The sequence below is a fragment of the Gobio gobio genome (assembly GCF_949357685.1).
Source record: "Gobio gobio genome assembly, chromosome: 5".
Lineage (NCBI taxonomy): Eukaryota > Metazoa > Chordata > Actinopteri > Cypriniformes > Gobionidae > Gobio > Gobio gobio.
This window is the reverse complement of record NC_137101.1, coordinates 5,314,256-5,332,422: the sequence shown is the minus strand read 5'-3', so window position 1 is coordinate 5,332,422 and position 18,167 is coordinate 5,314,256. Positions and strand designations below refer to the sequence as shown.

General features: G+C 38.7%; 1 protein-coding gene across 3 annotated transcripts in view; it reads right to left on the bottom strand.

Moving 5' to 3' along the window:
* Positions 1-18,167, bottom strand: part of cog5 (component of oligomeric golgi complex 5) — a 124,395-nt gene that overhangs the window by 80,727 nt on the left and 25,501 nt on the right. For all 3 annotated transcript variants that reach the window (XM_079817832.1, XM_079817831.1, XM_079817833.1), the window contains one exon: positions 1,455-1,585. In XM_079817832.1, the coding sequence (XP_079673958.1) occupies positions 1,455-1,585 (131 nt within the window). The remainder of the gene's footprint in view (positions 1-1,454; positions 1,586-18,167) is intronic.

The window sequence follows — 18,167 nt, the reverse complement described above, 5'->3', positions numbered from 1 at the left end:
AAGTTCACGCGAGAATCCTAGTAAACGTAGTCTGTTATGTCTTGAGTGAGCATAAATAGTTGAGAAAGTAAATGCATGTGTACCCTATCAGTATATTAGATTCACGCATTCGCTCTTACAGTGACAGCAACCTAATATTTCTGCTGTTAATCAAACAAAAAAGGACAAAGAAATTCACTGCTTTTGACTGAATAACTTTAATAAGGATTAATTAATAAGGATGTTTAATTTACAGTGAAGACTATGCAGTGTTATTTTTGCATTTTTCATGGCCAGTACAAAAATATTTATGGCCGGTATATTTTCTTAAGTCACCGGCCATTGCCAGGAGTGGAAAAAAGTTAGTTTTAGGCCCTGATGTATAGAGATCACACAGTGGTCAATGCCATTACGCTGTGTGCAGCCAGTAACCTTGAGACATATGGGGGTGACTGACCATCACACAATCAAACCCCTAGAGCTAAACAAATAAAAGGGAGAAAATAATAAACCCGGCAGACACTGGGAGGCTTATTTTAGCAAGCGGCCAGCAATGGAAACCATTAAAGATGCAGGAAGAAACACAGCCTAGATGAGACTCTCCTGACTGGACATCATCAGAAATGTGATGTACAACTTCACCCAAAATCCCTGAATGCTCATGCTTTCAAAGACACCTGATGGCCCATGAGAGATGCATAAAGCAATCAATTATTGACCCTGTAGTCATGCATTTCAAGTGTCCTGTCATCTCCAACTGGAGCTCTGCATTGATTTGCTCCATAAAGCGTGCTGAAAAATTAAACTGTCAATCAAAGGGAAGAAAAAAAATAAGAGACGCAATCAGCAAAACATGAAGGAAATGTGACAGCTGCGTTTGTATGATGATATGCAACATATCCTGTAGGTTATTTGTGAAGGCATTTTGAAATGGTAATTGGAAAAACGCACATATTTTGCATCTTTCAGCCCCTGAGATGCTCCATGTGGCAGCTGAATTTCTCAAATGTGACTGGACAGTTCAGTGTGATGGCTGTGTGTCCGTAGACAGGGGAAAAAAGGCCAGTGCGGCCCATCTGCTGTGTGTGAGCGCATCGTGTGTGACAGAGAAACATGCTGAGGGAGAGATATAGAGAGAGAGATGGAAAGAATACTGGCACTGGTTTCGTCCTGCTGAGGTTAGACATCAATTCAATTTGAAGTGCAAATATGTGAATGCAAACGTAGACTCCACATAAACTCAATTCCACTCATTATTGCATTTGAAATCACAATTTATAACACAACCCAAGTGGATTTTCAGCATTGCTTGTACTTGTAAATTGTTTCTAATTTTGGTGTTGGGAGAATTTGCTGCTTGCCAAGAGACAAACTTCTCATAAATTAAACTACATTGAAGCTTTTTCATGCCTCTGAAAATGCAAAGTATTGGCACTTTTGTACTTTCTGTCTCAAAGACATTGTGGTATTTTTACCTGAATTTCCATGCCCTGTTCCAGTAATCGTTTGGCTTGGTTCTCCACCTCCAGACGAGCTCGACTGATGAACAGCAGGTCATTTTCTATGACATCAATACCTGACAGATCAACACCTTGGGACAGGTAATCTGAAAGGAATGGAACAAAACATTTGTCACTATTATTTTTGTTTTTAGTTGTTAAAATAAGGGGAAATCAACTAAAATAATTCCAATTTATTTTATGGGCAAAGTTTTACAGGACCATTTTTTTCATAAACATGGCCAGTCATATGTCTATGTGACAGATAACGTGCCATATCGAGGATGAGCGAGTGTGTTTGCACAGCCCTAGGAACCCGTTAGCATGCAAACCGTCTTCTTCGCAATAGTCTGCTCTAAGTAGGGTGTCTGGGAGCCACCCGACCCATCATCGCAGCAGGCTGTGCAAATTATGCCTGATTTAGTTTTTTTTTTAGCATGAAATACATCAAAAACTGTTGGAAGAGACGGGAAAGGCTTCAGAAAGCACTCAAACAGACAGTGCTAATGTTGGCAGCTTTCTACTTAGGGCTGATTGAACTCATCGGAAAAAAGCTAAGCATTTATATAGACGGCAGCTCGCCCTGAAATGGATACATCAACTACGGCAGCATCTTCTAGGATGGTGTGGGATACAGGTGGATGAGGCTTATCGTCCCAGATACACCTGCAAGTATTCCACACGGGAGACCAGCTGCCATTCACAACCGTGAAAAAGTATCTTTACGAGCTGTTTAAAGGGATAGTTCACCCAAAAATGAAAATTAGACCATGAATTGCTCTCCCTCAAGTCATCCTAGGTGTATATGACTTGTATATTAAAAAATTCCTGCTCTTCCAATCTTTAAAATGGCAGTGAATTGTTGTTTTTGTTTTTGAAGTCCATAAAAGTGCATCTATCCATCATAAAAGTGCATCTATCATCACAAAAGTGCATCTATCCATCACAAAAGTGCATCTATACATCATAAAAGTGCATCTATCCATCATAAAAGTGCATCAATCCATCATAAAAGTGCATCAAGTGCATCTATCCATCATAAAAGTGCTTCAATTCATCATAAAAGTGCTTCAATCCATCATAAAAGTGCATCTATCCATCATAAAAGTGCATCAATCCATCATAAAAGAGCATCTATCCATCATAAAAGGGCATCTATCTATCATAAAAGTGCATCAATCCATCATAAAAGTGCATCAAGTGCATCTATCCATCATAAAAGTGCTTCAATCCATCATAAAAGTGCTTCAATCCATCATAAAAGTGCATCTATCCATCATAAAAGTGCATCAATCCATCATAAAAATGCATCTATCCATCATAAAAATGCATCTATGCATCATAAAAGTGCATCTATCCATCATAAAAGTGCATCAATCCATCATAAAAGTGCATCTATCCATCATAAGTGTATCAATCCATCATAAAAGTGCATCTATCCATCATAAAAGTGCATCTATCCATCATAAAAGTGCATCAATCCATCATAAAAGTGCATCAAGTGCATCTATCCATCATAAAAGTGCTTCAATCCGTCATAAAAGTGCTTCAATCCATCATAAAAGTGCATCTATCCATCATAAAAATGCATCTATCCATCATAAAAGTGCATCAATCCATCATCATAAAAGTGCATCTATCCATCATAAAAGTGCATCAATCCATTATAAAAGTGCATCAATCCATCATAAAAGTGCATCTATCCATCATAAAAGTGCATCTATCCATCATAAAAGTGCATCAATCCATCATAAAAGTGCATCTATCCATCATAAAAGTGCATCTATCCATCATAAAAGTGCATCTATCCATCATAAAAGTGCATCAATCCATTATAAAAGTGCATCAATCCATCATAAAAGTGCATCTATCCATCATAAAAGTGCATCTATCCATCATAAAAGTGCATCAATCCATCATAAAAGTGCATCAATCCATTATAAAAGTGCATCAATCCATCATAAAAGTGCATCTATCCATCATAAAAGTGCATCTATCCATCATAAAAGTGCATCAATCCATCATAAAAGTGCATCAATCCATTATAAAAGTGCATCAATCCATCATAAAAGTGCATCTATCCATCATAAAAGTGCATCTATCCATCATAAAAGTGCATCTATCCATCATAAAAGTGCATCAATCCATTATAAAAGTGCATCAATCCATCATAAAAGTGCATCTATCCATCATAAAAGTGCATCTATCCATCATAAAAGTGCATCAATCCATCATAAAAATGCATCTATCCATCATAAAAATGCATCTATGCATCATAAAAGTGCATCTATCCATCATAAAAGTGCATCAATCCATCATAAAAGTGCATCTATCCATCATAAGTGTATCAATCCATCATAAAAGTGCATCTATCCATCATAAAAGTGCATCTATCCATCATAAAAGTGCATCAATCCATCATAAAAGTGCATCAAGTGCATCTATCCATCATAAAAGTGCTTCAATCCGTCATAAAAGTGCATCTATCCATCATAAAAGTGCATCTATCCATCATAAAAATGCATCTATCCATCATAAAAGTGCATCAATCCATCATCATAAAAGTGCATCTATCCATCATAAAAGTGCATCAATCCATTATAAAAGTGCATCAATCCATCATAAAAGTGCATCTATCCATCATAAAAGTGCATCTATCCATCATAAAAGTGCATCAATCCATCATAAAAGTGCATCTATCCATCATAAAAGTGCATCAATCCATCATAAAAGTGCATCAATCCATCATAAAAGTGAATCTATCCATCATACAACTGCTCCACACGGCTCCAGGGGGGTTAATAAAAGTTTTAAATATGGATATTTTTCTTACACAAACGCATCGCTTCGCTTCAGAAGGCCTTTATTAAACCCCCGGAGCCGTGTGGAGCAGTTATATGATGGATAGATGCACCTTTATGGAACGAAACAACAATTCACTGCCATTAAAAAGCTTGGAAGAGCCAGGACATTTTTAATATAACTAATTTTATTCATTTGAAAGAAGAATGTCATATACACCTAGGATGACTTGAGGGAGAGTAAATCATGGGCTAATTTTAATTTTTTGGGTGAACTAACCCTTTAAGTCTTAGAATAAATGAAAACGAAATTAATTATTAAATCTAAATCCATAAAACATTTCCAAACATGTCCCTATATATGAAGCGCCTGACGGAACCCTTCAAGGTTTCATAAAGAACCTTTTATTTCTAAGAGTGTATTATAGCGCTTCCTTGAAGAGGAACAGTTTTGCACATCTCTGATAAAATCCACAACTGTTTTATGCAAGAAGCATATGCACAAGAGCATCAACCCTGTGAACTTTAAAGAGTAGAAGATTATTGCAAGTAAATGAGAGGGGAAAGAAACAGCATCTCTAAACAGGGTGCCATTCTGAACAGGCCTCTGAACAGACAGCCCATGAGTCAGACATGCTGACTGATACGGATACAGTGGCACCAAGCAGAACAATGTCACTACATAGATCCACTCATTAGCGCCTTCTGAGGGCACACACACCATCTGACGACTCTGTGACTCAATTTGCAGAATGAAGAAGAAGAAGAAGAAGCCAGAGCTGTCTCATTAAAAGAGGTCAGATATCTTGCTGAGGAAATGACTCTATACAGTAGCACCCAGATGCTTTGAAGCGACCTTGGGTTTGTGGTTCAAAAACTGGAGAGCTGTATGAAACAGGTGGCTTCTACACAGGAAAGCAGGGGGGGGGGGGGGGTTTGGCTCTTGTTCGTGCAGGTAGGCCCAACGCCAGACTAAAATCAACACTCCCTGCCAGAAGTCTCCGTGTTGCAGCGCTATTTCATTTCACCTCATTTTCACCCTCTCCTGCTTCACTCTGCCAGAGCACAACAATGATTACATTGTCCTAGAAGAAAACCACAATGCTGTAGGGGGACTCTCAATTAGCTTTCTGTAATTGCACTTTGATAACTAGAGCTGAAACTGTTGCATGCTGGTTATAAAAGCACTTCAACATGGCTGAGGCTATGTTTGGAATGGCATGCTACTAGGGCGGCACAATTCAATTAATCAAAATTGCAATGGTGCCTTTTGTGGTTATTAAACAGCAAAAGGATGAGATTTAATTAAATACAGCATGCATACCGTGCATTTCTCAAATAAGGGACAGCACTCTACTCTGTCTGTAATACTTAAGCTCGGGACACACCAAGCCGACGTCAAAGAACTAGAGGTGACAAAAGCCGCCTCTCACCGGCTGCGTCTGCGCTTGAACACACCAAAAGGACTAAAGGTGACTGTCAACTAGCATGCGTCTAAGTAAATATCTCTCAATATCAATAGTCTATTTTCATAGTTCAACGTGACAAACCGAAACTAGGAGTGCAGATATACAAATCGTAAACAAAGCAGCGCTTGCTTACCATTTTGAATATTAATAACACTTATCACTTTCTTCATTTCAGTTGGCTCATGTTATTATGAAAATATTTGGGTAACACTTTGGAATAATGGTCATTAGTTAACATTAGTTAATGTATTAACTAACATGAACTAACCATGAGCAGTACATTTGTTACTGTATTTGTTCATCTTTGTTAACGTTGGTTAATATAAAAACAGCTGTTCATGTTAGTTCACACTGCATTAACTAATGTAAACAAGATTTTAATAATGCATTAGTAAATGTTGAAATTAACATTAACAAAGATTAATAAACGCTTTATAAGTGCAGTTCATTTTTAGTTAATGTTAACTAATGTTAACTAATGACCATTATTCTAAAGTGTTACCAATATTGGTGCGTAAGATGATGTAAAATTGTACTTCTGTCTGTACAGTCGTGACTTGTCTCTCACCGACAGCCCGACGCAGATTCAACATGCTGAATCGGCCCAAAAAAAACCTGACAGTGCCCAAGTAGAGCCAAAAAACTAAGCTGACCGATGCTTTAAAAAATGGCCTGACATTGCCCGACGGCTGACCGTCGGCTTGATGTGTTCCGGCCTTTACACTTGTTGGCTTAAAGTCGTTTTTAAACAATACTGGGTGCAAACATAACCCAATATTTATTTCTGAGATAACAGAAACTGGACAACACTTAATAATTTAAATTCCTCCACTAAAAAATTTAAATTCTCCCATCATTTACCGTCCCAGATGTATTAGACTAGGGGTGTTGAAATTAATCGTTGCATCGATCCATCGTGATGCGGTCGATTCTGCATCGATGCAGTAATAGATCATAATCGATTACAGCCTACAGACGTTTCTCTGATATAATTCGTCACATAGCGTAAAATGGCGGAGGGAGGCAAAACACAAAAGGGAGTAATAAAAAGTGCACCCAGTATTTGAATATTTACAGTGTGAGCTTCAGTGTGTGCGTGTGAGGCTGCGTGAGTCGAGTGCGTGTGTGTGTGCGAGCGTTATTGTAACTCAAGTACACTACAGTTTCATGTGCTTTTATTATTTATTAGTGTTTGTAAGTTCTAAATGCTCCTGTTGTCTGCTGTGTTAAGACTTGAGGCCCGTTCACACGGGACGATTTTTGTGTGCGTTTATCACCAACGTTTAACGCCTCGTGACTACAGAAAGGGCGCCAATGTGTGTGCACACCGGCGCGCAAAACGGCAGGCGTAAAAGCTTGCCGTAATTTTAAAAGCCGTAATTTTTTTTAAACGCCTTGGGTTCTTTTTTGGGCTCGTTAAAAACTGGAGCTGCTGAAGTGACAGTAAAACACGACTTGATGCCCCTCAAACACAAAACTGTCTTGCCGAGCACACATTGATGCGACGAAGAGGAAGTAGACAAAGAAGAAGATGAGCTGCTAATGCTGCTTGCCAGTTAGCAAAAAGTGTGTGAATGGTTTTGGCAAGAACGTAAATACTGTCTCTTCTTCTTCTGTGTAACAAGCGAGTGTCAGAAGCGTAAAGTGCTGCAGCACCATCTTGTGTACCGGGAGTGCCATCTAACGAGTTTGCACGTTCACTCTGCGCATCGCCAGTGAAAATCACTTGGGTGTGAACACAAAGAAGTGAAAAATACTGGCGATAAGCGCTCGCGATAATTGCCCCAGTCTGCACAAGCCTTTAAGCGGTTTGATGTTTGCTATATTCAAGAAGTGTACTTTCTTGGATCAGATAAATCGTGATGCATCGTGATATCGAATTTAATCATTGACATAATAATCATAATCAAATTGAATCGTGAGACCAGTGACCCATAATGAACACAAAGATTTTTAGAAAGATATAATGACTACCGTATTTTCCGGACTATAAGGGTGCTTTCACACCTGCCTCATTTAGTTCGGTTGAATCGTACTAGAGTCGGTTTTTACTTTGGTGCGGTTCGTTTGGTCATGTGTGAAAGCAGCAATCACACTCGGGTGCGCACCAAAAGCGGACCAAACAAGCCAGAAGAAGAAGAGGTGGACTCGGGACGCTTTCGAACGGACTCTGGAGCCGTTCATTTGTGGTGAGAACGTGATCCGACCTCGAACAGACCCAACTGCAAAAAGTACTGATCATTTTTGGACTAAACCAGTCGCCGTAGTCAGCTGCGCTGTGCATTATGGGATGAGGAAGTGTTTGTTGACAGTTTGCACTCTAGCATGGCAGTTGGCGGACAAACTTGGAGTAGTGAGGAGGGGCGGAGCCTCATAGAAATTTGGTCTGATGACCATATTAGGTCCCAACTTAACTTTCCTTTTAAGGAAAACAGCGCGATCTTCGCTCCAAGTGATGAGCGATGTGCGCTCGCCGTTTGCAGTGCATTAGAACGATGTTTTCAAGCCGCATCCGCGCTTCATTATAGAAATGTATTGTTTGCATATTGTGGTGTATACAAACAATGTAATAGATTATGGCCCGGGACAAAACCAGCCGCACAGTCGCAGTTTAGGAAATACACCATGGCCAATGAGTGATGTGGATGGTGTCATGTGACTGCATTTTGGTTCGTTTCAACTGGTTTGGACCAAAGCAATCACTGTGGTGTGAAAAGGAATCAAAAAAGCTGAAAAATGCTACAATGTATAATTGTTTGCCCTTGATTTGGACCAAATGAACCGAACTAGAGATGTGAAAGCACCCTAAGTCTGACTTTTTTTCAAAGTTTGGCTGGTCCTGCGACTTATAGTCAGGTGCGACTTATATATCAAAATTAATTCATACTGACTGACAAGAATAAACATTTAGCTACGTCTACAGCTGCGAGATGGTGCTCTATGCTGCTCCTGTAGCCTACCCCTGAAAAAAATTAACTGAAAACAACTGAAAAAACTGTTAACTGAAATATTAACTTAAAGACAACTGAGAAAGACTGAACACAAACAAAATGCCCCCCATAAAGAAAATCCTATTCTGCAAATTACAAACTGCAGGTAGTAAAATATGCAGCTGAAAACAGTAATCGAGCAGCAGAAAGAAAATTTGGAGTGAGTGAGAAACTTGTGAGGGACTGGCGAAAAGCAGAGGTTACTTTAACTGTAATGAAGAAAACAAAGAAAGCTAATCGCGGACTGAAAGCAAGATGGCCAGAACTGGAGGAACGAGTCCACAGATGGGTGCTTGAACAACGCTATAATGCGACTCATAGTCCAGTGCGACTAATATATGTTTTTTTCCTCTTCATGACGCATTTTTGACTGATGCGACTTATACTCCGGAGCGACTTATAGTCCGGAAAACACGGTATATACCTCTAAAGTTGACGCTTCAAAAACCACACAAAGTGAACAGTAATCCATACGACCCCAATCAATGTGAAACGATAGGTGTGTGTAAGAAAGCTTCAGTATATTTTTCTCACACACACCCATCGTTGTTTGTGTTAATCTGCAGAAAGGAAGTCATATACATTTGAGACGGTGTCATGAGAAATCCTGTCCCCCTGTGAAATAGTATCCGCTTAGGACCCCAGAGCGATTCTATTGGCTGAAAGAACTCTTCATGGGTAATCTGTTCAGAGCCTGATTACAATTCTTACAAAATGATGTTTTGATTTTTGTCGTTTAAATTGTGTTAAAATAGTCTTTAACGTCTTTCAAATCATATGTTTTTTATACTAGTTTATAACCAAAGCTCTAAATCAAGCATATCTCGTTCTTAATGTTTTTTTTAGTTAGCATACGTTCTAGCATAGCATAGAGCTACCCGATTAGCTTAGTTTATACATCACGGTTGCACTTACCCTACATCTTAAAAGCCCCGCTTTAATGTTTATACAATTTTTTAAAAAATCCTTTTGTATTTATTTTGTGCACCTGTTCTGTATATTATGTTTTTTTTTATTCTTTATTATTTACATTAAAGGTACATTACTATGTTATGATTTTGTATTGGTATTATTACCTAGTTTATCAATTGAAATAATTTACAATATGTTAGGCATGTTATTGCTGCCATTATAGAAATCAATTATGATAACAGCTTTTGATCAGGCATTTAAAACAGTTACCACGTTGGGTCCTAAGCGGACACTATTTCACAGGGGGATGATGGGAAGTAAAAGATGGGAGAATGTTTTTTAGGGTGGTATATTGCGTTTATCGCAAGGCATGCGGTACATTTGATGCGCTGTGCAGTAGGAACACACTAGCGTTATGTTTTTACGCTCCCCTCCCCAAAATCAAATCATGCTGGGGTCATGAAGGTCAGAGGGCAGGTCAGGGGGTTGGGCCATAGATGCTTGTTCAATCACAGCTCTTGACTTTTGACAGTTCCTGTAGTTTCGGTGTTGCAGTAAAACGCTCGTGTGTCATTGTGTTGGCTCTTTGCTGGTCCTTTTTTGTCTCACTAGAGAACCATTGGCTCAGCATCAATCACAGTTATTACCTGCATTTATCTGGAATGAAGCACAACAGCCACTCCACAGAGAGATGGTGCAGCGTGCAATATATAGTGTAAAAACGATTTTAACTGTGACCTTGGAAACGCAATTTTTTCCCTATTATGGTGGAGGAAATAAGAGACCGATAAGAAACATTAGTGAAAATTCAATATGGGGTCTGTCTGAGGAGGTGATTCCTGCAAAGCGGGGCACTCAATTTGTTTCAGATTAAAATGAAAGTGAAAAAAGGTAATTGCTTTTAGTGTAGATTGAGTCATCTCTGAAATTTCAAGGAAGAGCATGCACAATAGTAGGTTCAAAATCACTTAAATTCAGAAACTCATCACCGAACATAGCAAAAAGTCAAAAGACAAGCTCTATACCAATCAAAGTGTGCTGTTTTCAGTGTAAATAACACATTTGCAGTGCAAAAACATCTGGATAATCTAACTATAAGCAGTGTTGGGGAAAGTTACTTTAAAAAGTAATGCATTACAATATTGCGTTACTCCCTTAAAAAGTAACTAATTGAGTTACTTAGTTACTTTTTAAGAAAAGTAATGCGTTACGTTACTTTTGCGTTACTTTTTCTCACCTGGGTTATATTTTTGTGCAAATGTAAAGACCTCTTCATACCAAAATTTAAATAATAAGCCTCAGGCTGAGGTAAAAATGTGCTGCCATTCTGGATAATGGAAAAAAAGTTTTACCAATCTAGTAATATTTGCTCATGGTTTAACTGAATAATCGAAGGTCAGCAGCAAGAAATTAGTCAATAAAGGTAGATTAAATGCATAACAATATTTGTTTTATTTAACATTTATATATTTGAGGTTTGTATAGTACTCTGATTTTGCATTTGACTGATTTTATTCATTTTGAGGAGTTCTGAATCTTTATTGTGCAAGTGAGATGAGTAAATGCTCACATTTAGTCTAGAACTACAATAACACATTTACACACCTCTGCACTTACTCTCGATTTTTCTCAACATGGGGGCAGGAGAGCTGTCAGTCAAATAAATGTGAAAAGTAACTTGCGTTACTTTTTTCAAAAAGTAACTCAGATATTTTGTTGTAAATTTGAAAAGTAATGCGTTACTTTACTAGTTACTTGAAAAAGTAATCTGATTACGTAACTCAAGTTACTTGTAATGCGTTACCCCCAACACTGACAATAAGAACATCAAATGTTCACTACTGAAAACATCATCATGCATTGGAAACCATTTCCAAAATAGACTTTGATAAAATGGACAATAATTTACAACCAGCACAGAGGCACATGACAGTCAATGGTCATGAGAACAGCCTACAGATATTTCTGGAATCATGCTAAAACCACGTGCCAGGGGACGGGAGAGCACCCATAGCAAGTTACTTAGCCTGAAAGCAAGCTTGAACCATGTCTCCGTCAAGTGATTTCTTTTTCTCCCCCGAGACCCAATGTCTCCTTTCACCTGGACACTTCATTGCTACGAGACTTGACGGGTGAGGGGAAACACAAACAATTCAGTTGGTCAGAAGTGACAAGACTGTGAATAATCGCTCCAGCGGCTTCTTGATAGAATCACTCCTCACACACTGAAATCACATCCGAAGTTCAGGCATTGTCCTCGCGCATCAATCTGACCAACTGGAAGAATAAGCTGGGCTCTTTCAGACAGGCGTTCAAGATGCCATTCTGTACTTTAATAAGTTTACAGTAGTGCTACAATTGATGATGTACTGTAAATGTGGGTTGGACATAAAAAAAGAGAAAAGGAGAGACTAAATATTCCGATAAAATTAATGCTTTATTAGACTACATAATGTTAAACTTTTCCTTTGTATTTTATTCAATAATGTTATGGGTATGCCATTATATTGCCAGACCATCTAATATATCCCATAACAATATCACATTTATTGCAAAAGTTAAATATAAATGCGACAGCATATTTATAGAGAATATCTATTCTTTACTCTGCACGTCATTGTGTGGGGCTTTGTCTGAAGATTAAACCCAAGTAAGGCTGAAAATGAGCTTCTTACAGAAGCAGCACTGGGGAAAAGATCCTAAAATGGCTGTAAAGTATTAAGATACAGTCTTTCAGTAAGAAACGTGTGGTTTGTTTTTAGTTTCAATGAACATTTGAATTATGTTGTGCTCATAGCAAACAAATGGCTGTCAAACTAAAAATTATTCAGACAACAGATATAGTTTTTGATATAATAGTGTGTGCAGGACACTATAGTTAATTTATGTAAGTGAGGATAGCAAAATAAAGTAAACCGTGACATACTTCATACAGTGACTACCAGTAAAATTGATGATAAATTTGGGAGCACAATGATTCAGACACTTTGAGCTGACCATGTTTTGCTGAAGTGTTTTTTTCTTTATTTGCTAATGTGACCTTTTACACCACAGACTGAACAAAATTAAGCATTGCTTGGTCATTGGTTGAGCTAAATTGGTATTATCTAATTGTGTAGTTAAAGTTAACACGTGATTGGTCGATTGTAATCCATTACATCCCTTTCTATCAAAGTGATCTGACATTATCAAGATGAATTTGAACTCAGAGTTTGGCTTGCTCAGTTGGGGACACTAAATATTCAACTATATTACTGATCAGCTCATTTCAATGATCATAAAGTCATAATTAAGAGATAAAATGTTGAATATATGATTTTAAATGTCCTCATTATTAGATAAAAAGTCAAAAATATGATTTTAAAAGTCATAATAGTGAGAAAATACGACATGCTAAGTCATAATTATAAGATAAAATGTTGAAAATATGATTTTAAAAGTCCTCATTATTAGATAAAAAGTCAAAAATATGATTTTAAAAGTCATAATTGTGAGAAAATGCGACATGCTAAGTCATAATTATAAGATAAAATGTTGAAAATATGATTTTAAAAGTCCTCATTATTAGATATGACATGCTAAGTCATTGTGAGATGAAGAGTTGATATTATGACTTTAAAAATTCTGAGATAAAAAATTAAAGTCAATATTATGACTTAAAAATCTAAATTATGATTAAAAGTCCGAATTATGAGATAAAAAGCAGAAATTAGATTTTAAAGAGTCTAAATTATGACCAAAACACACATTTAAGAGATGAAATCATGCTTGTTGTTTTTATTTTAAATATGCTTTTTTGATTCACACTTTTTTTTACATTATTGTTTTCATTTTGTGCAATATTTTTTTACATGCGTTTTTCATCTAAAACAAAATTAATTTCCTATCATCACTGTAAAGCTGCTCTGAAGCATCTGTGTGTGAAAAGCGCTGGAGAAATAAAGCTGACTTGAGTTCGTCATATTTTATGACCATTTTCTAAACTATAGCGAATAAACTGTGATAATGTGAGAAATTTTGAAGGTGTCTGAATACATTTTGGTTTGACTGTACGTCAAACATATTCCCTTTAACCAACTAAAAATCAGTGATATTTGTTTCATTAGCATGTTACATAGTAACAAATCAAAGTGATTCTGTCCTCGAATCAGATCAGATTAGCCGGGAGGTGATAAAGCTTTTTGAAGGTCACCCTGTGCATGGAGTTTTCCCATGCCTCCCCTCAACAAAACACGCAACAACACAGCCCTCTGGACTGTGGCAGGAAGTGAATGAACTCGGAATGCTTTGTTGGGATTGGACAGAATCCCTATGGGACGGCTAAGCAAAGCTGAACCAACATACGCAGCAAGCAGAAGTTCACAGTCAGGGTGTCCCTGCTAATCCGCCGCCGTGAAAACACGATGTGGGGGATCCAGACTCGCATTAACACTGTAACCTTGCGTCACATGATGACGTGTTGGCCCCGCTGAGGCTGAGGGGACCTGACACGGTTTATACAGCTAAAGCCTCTGAAATCTGCTAAATACAGGACACTCATTTCCCACAGTCTCTTCCATTGCATGTGCAGGCGTCTATAGAAAAATAACCGTCTAGCCACCACTAGAACTGTTCATAATTACTCTGATAATAAGCACTGAAAAATGCAACCCAACACCTCAGAATCTGAGATAGCACTATATTTGGCATAACCATCTGTATCAATTCCATTGGTTGTAAGAGTGCTGGAACATCTGTTTATGCCGTAAAAGCATCCAATATCTCCTTGCATTTGCTTGTATCATATTCTAGGCCTTTGAATGCTCCCAAATCAGTTCAGTCATGCACCCAAATTTTTTCTAGCTGAAGTGCAGTGGTAAAGTTGTTGTATTTCCACTTAGACCCAGCTCAACAGATGTGGATTTATTACGCTTGGCCATGACGGAACAGCTGTAGGACTTTGGGGACTGTGGACAGCCAGAGGCGACTTTGACCACTGGGTCTGTCATCTGCATTTGGTGCGTCTCAAGTCCACAGGCAAAAGAGCCCTTGGAGACACTGGGAATGTGACCAAGAACAGCTCCCGAGTCTCAAAGGAGTAATGAGCCAGCAAAATATAACACTACAGGCCAAGCAGAATTTCCTGTTTGGCTTCGGTTTTAGGTGGCCGTTTCCTTTAAGCTTCTCCGTCAAATGTATTTGTTAAAGTTAACAACATGTACCAATAAAAAAGGAACAGCATATCTAAAATGTTATAACAGATACTGGAGAACTGCCTAGGGATAGCAAATCACATTCAGATAAAGTTCTCCGACTTGTCCTACCTGACACATGGCTCCGAATGAGATGTAACAGAGTCAGAGAGGATAGAGAGAGATGGGGTTTAAAACGGAGCCGGAAAAAGAGGTACGACCCACGGATCTCACACATCAGGATGGCTCTAAAATCTGATGGGATGACCTACATTCAAAGCTGCTGTCAAAATACTGACATACCTGTGTCAACATATCAAATCCTATATGCACCTTAACCGAGATTCTGTAGCCCCGCCCACCGGTTTGCGCATGACATGTTATAGATAAATAACATAGGCCTACGTGGAGCTAAACCGGATCGAACTTCCTAGCAATAAACATGCCGCATAAGCTTTATTCGGATTCCAATATTAGGAATGCAGTTGAACTTTATTTTTAATGAAGATCCAGCTCATGTGTCTAACACATTGCGCGTTTGTTCGCTTCATTTCACCGTGGATTCGTTTGTAAACAGGTCGAGACTGGAATGCAGATAGAATGAGATTAAAAAACAATGCGGTGCCTTCTATATTGGCTCCGACAGGAATGGTGCAACACTAGCCTGGATGCCAGCCGAACTTAGCCCCGCCCACAACATTTGAGCTCGGGCAGTTCGGTCTGGACTTGATCCGTAGAGAAGTAATTATGCCTGAACAGAAACTGTTCGGACCAATGAAATTGTCAGGGCGGGCTTTAGACGATGATGGACAGATGATAAACAATAACGTAATCCTCCACGTCATCAAAGGCACTTGGGTTGAATTTGTTCTAATCCTAAACGGAGAACTTGTTTGTATATGCATTCACCTTCACTATTTCTCTCAGAAATGATGATCGTGTTGGTAAGTGCTCTGTGTGTCCTTGAATTCTTTTTTTACAACACCGGCAAAGATTGTTCACACTCATCTTTTTCTTCTAACGTTACTTATTCCAGTGTGCATGCAGACAGGGTTACCAAGTTTTTACAACAAAACCCGTCCAATTGCTACTCAAAACTAGCCAAAAACAAGCCCAATAGCTTTCCGGGGGGGTTCTTCTGGGGGAAAAAGGCATTTGGGGGGTAAAATACGTGTTATTTTGGCAGGGCTGCCTGCTAAAATTCGCATTCCTAGGTCTGTATATCCCATAATTGGGGTCACTTCAACCAGCGGACTTGGCAACACAGTGCAGTTGAGTTCTGTTGACATTTGACAACTAACGTTATGCGTTGCTCCGTTGCTCTGATTGGTTGTAGGTCTATCCAATTGAGGTCTTTCCTGGTTCGGTTGAAACACGGCCCATAACCACAGCCCAACGGAGTAGTATCAGACTCAAATTCTGACTAGAATTGAGTATGACGACGTCAGGCTAGTGCAACACACTTATGCAAGTAAACATTTTTTTTTATATGTGATAGTATTGCATTGTTACAGATCGTTTGATATCTACTGATTATGTGTACGTGTCTAACTAAACATAACTTCCACGCTGTCACAGGCTGGAGTATCCTTTGTATTTGAGGTGTTGTTGGTTCATTGTCCTTCGATTCGGGATCAGACTTGAACATGTATGGGCCAGGGCTCGCAAAGCCCAATGTCCCGGGGCTAACATTACCAAAATGTATTTCTAGCCTGCCTTGATGTCCTTGATGTGCTTTTTTGATGTGCGTTGTTCACTCTCTTGACTTGACATTTGAAGGAAAAAATACAAATCGAGGAAGTTTTGAACATGCTGATTTGTCTACAGTGAAGATTTCTAGATGCTTGTGCTTGGCTTGTGTGTGCGCGTGTGCATGTGTGTGTTAGTGATGCAGTCCACGGTTATATCCACCGATCGGGCGGCCCAAGTAATACATTTTTTTTTCCCCAATTTATCGCGGGTGGATGAGAGATATATCAGTGTTTGTTTGATAAAGACAATTTGTGAGCCCTGCGGGCGAATCATTCCGGGTGCCGTTTTTCCACATTGGGAGGTTTCAAAACAATTCCTTACGTGTACTGACTTTATTATAAACTCATTATAATATGCAAAACTGTTATCCAATCATGGCAGTGGGGTTTACGTCCAAGTCTTCAATGCGGCAGGCCCATAAAAACAGAGCTTCTCAAGAGCTCAGAACCAGGTTAGAAAATAGCCTATTACTTATTCATTATGATGTGTTTTGAATGAAAAAACCATGCAAACGTCATAAGTTGACCTCAGACAACAGTATAATAAAATAAAAAAGCCAGTTCATGACCCTTTAAATTAATCAAATTTAACACTACACAACGATTTACAAAAAAGTAAGGATTCAGCCACATGAGAAGCGGAAAACTGCAAGGCGGAAGGCTCGTGCCAGAGACCCAATGGGCACGCTTGCTTCTAGGAGGTTTCTCCAGGGAGCAGAGGCGTAGATTTTACACAACTCCTCATCCCTCACGCTTCTCCCAGTGAGCTGGCACCTAGCGTCTTACCTTCCGCTCCTGGAACCTGCGGTTGCTAAGCACAAGTTAATTCACCCAGGGCTTCTGGAGTTCTGCTTCCACTCAATGAGCATCAGTCAGAGCGGCATTATCAAGCTAGAATCACACAAACACACTCAATAGGGCAGTTTATACAACAAGAGAGAGATAACGACAGAGAGTGGCCATTACTGACAGACACTAGAAATGTCAAATGAGACATTGGCTTTTGAAATCGAGGGAAATATTGCTTTGGGGCACTAGCTCAAGGAATTGCCTAAAAATATAGAAAATATGAACATGTTCTCCCTCTCGCTTGGGACAGGGTCTGAATAAAAAGTTTAAATATTAATGTCCACCTTGATTATTTATGAGTATGTTCAGCTTGGCGATTTGAAGGCTTTTTTTATGATATTTTTGTGACTTAAGTTTTAATTTGGTGAGAAAGTATTAGCCCATTCCTTCTCTTGACATCAGTGTGCACCAACACGCCCACACATGTACAGCAAAAAAGACTGAACCTAAATCACGCTTCATGCAAGGTTTGTCATGTTTGCATTATGAAGACTCTTTGCAAGTAAACTCAATCATCCTTGCTAAGTGCTATTACAAAGATTTTAACATCCTTTACTTATTTACTCGCTTCTAAACTGTGGATGTATGAACAATTTAGGAGCAAAAATAAATTTAGGAAGAGAGCAATCCTCAATGTCAACAAAGAGAGTAAAAATCACCTGTTGGCATAAGCCCTATTTGAGCAATAGAGCAAGAAAGGGTTACAACTATTACACGAGACCAATCGGGAACCAGAGAAGTGTTAT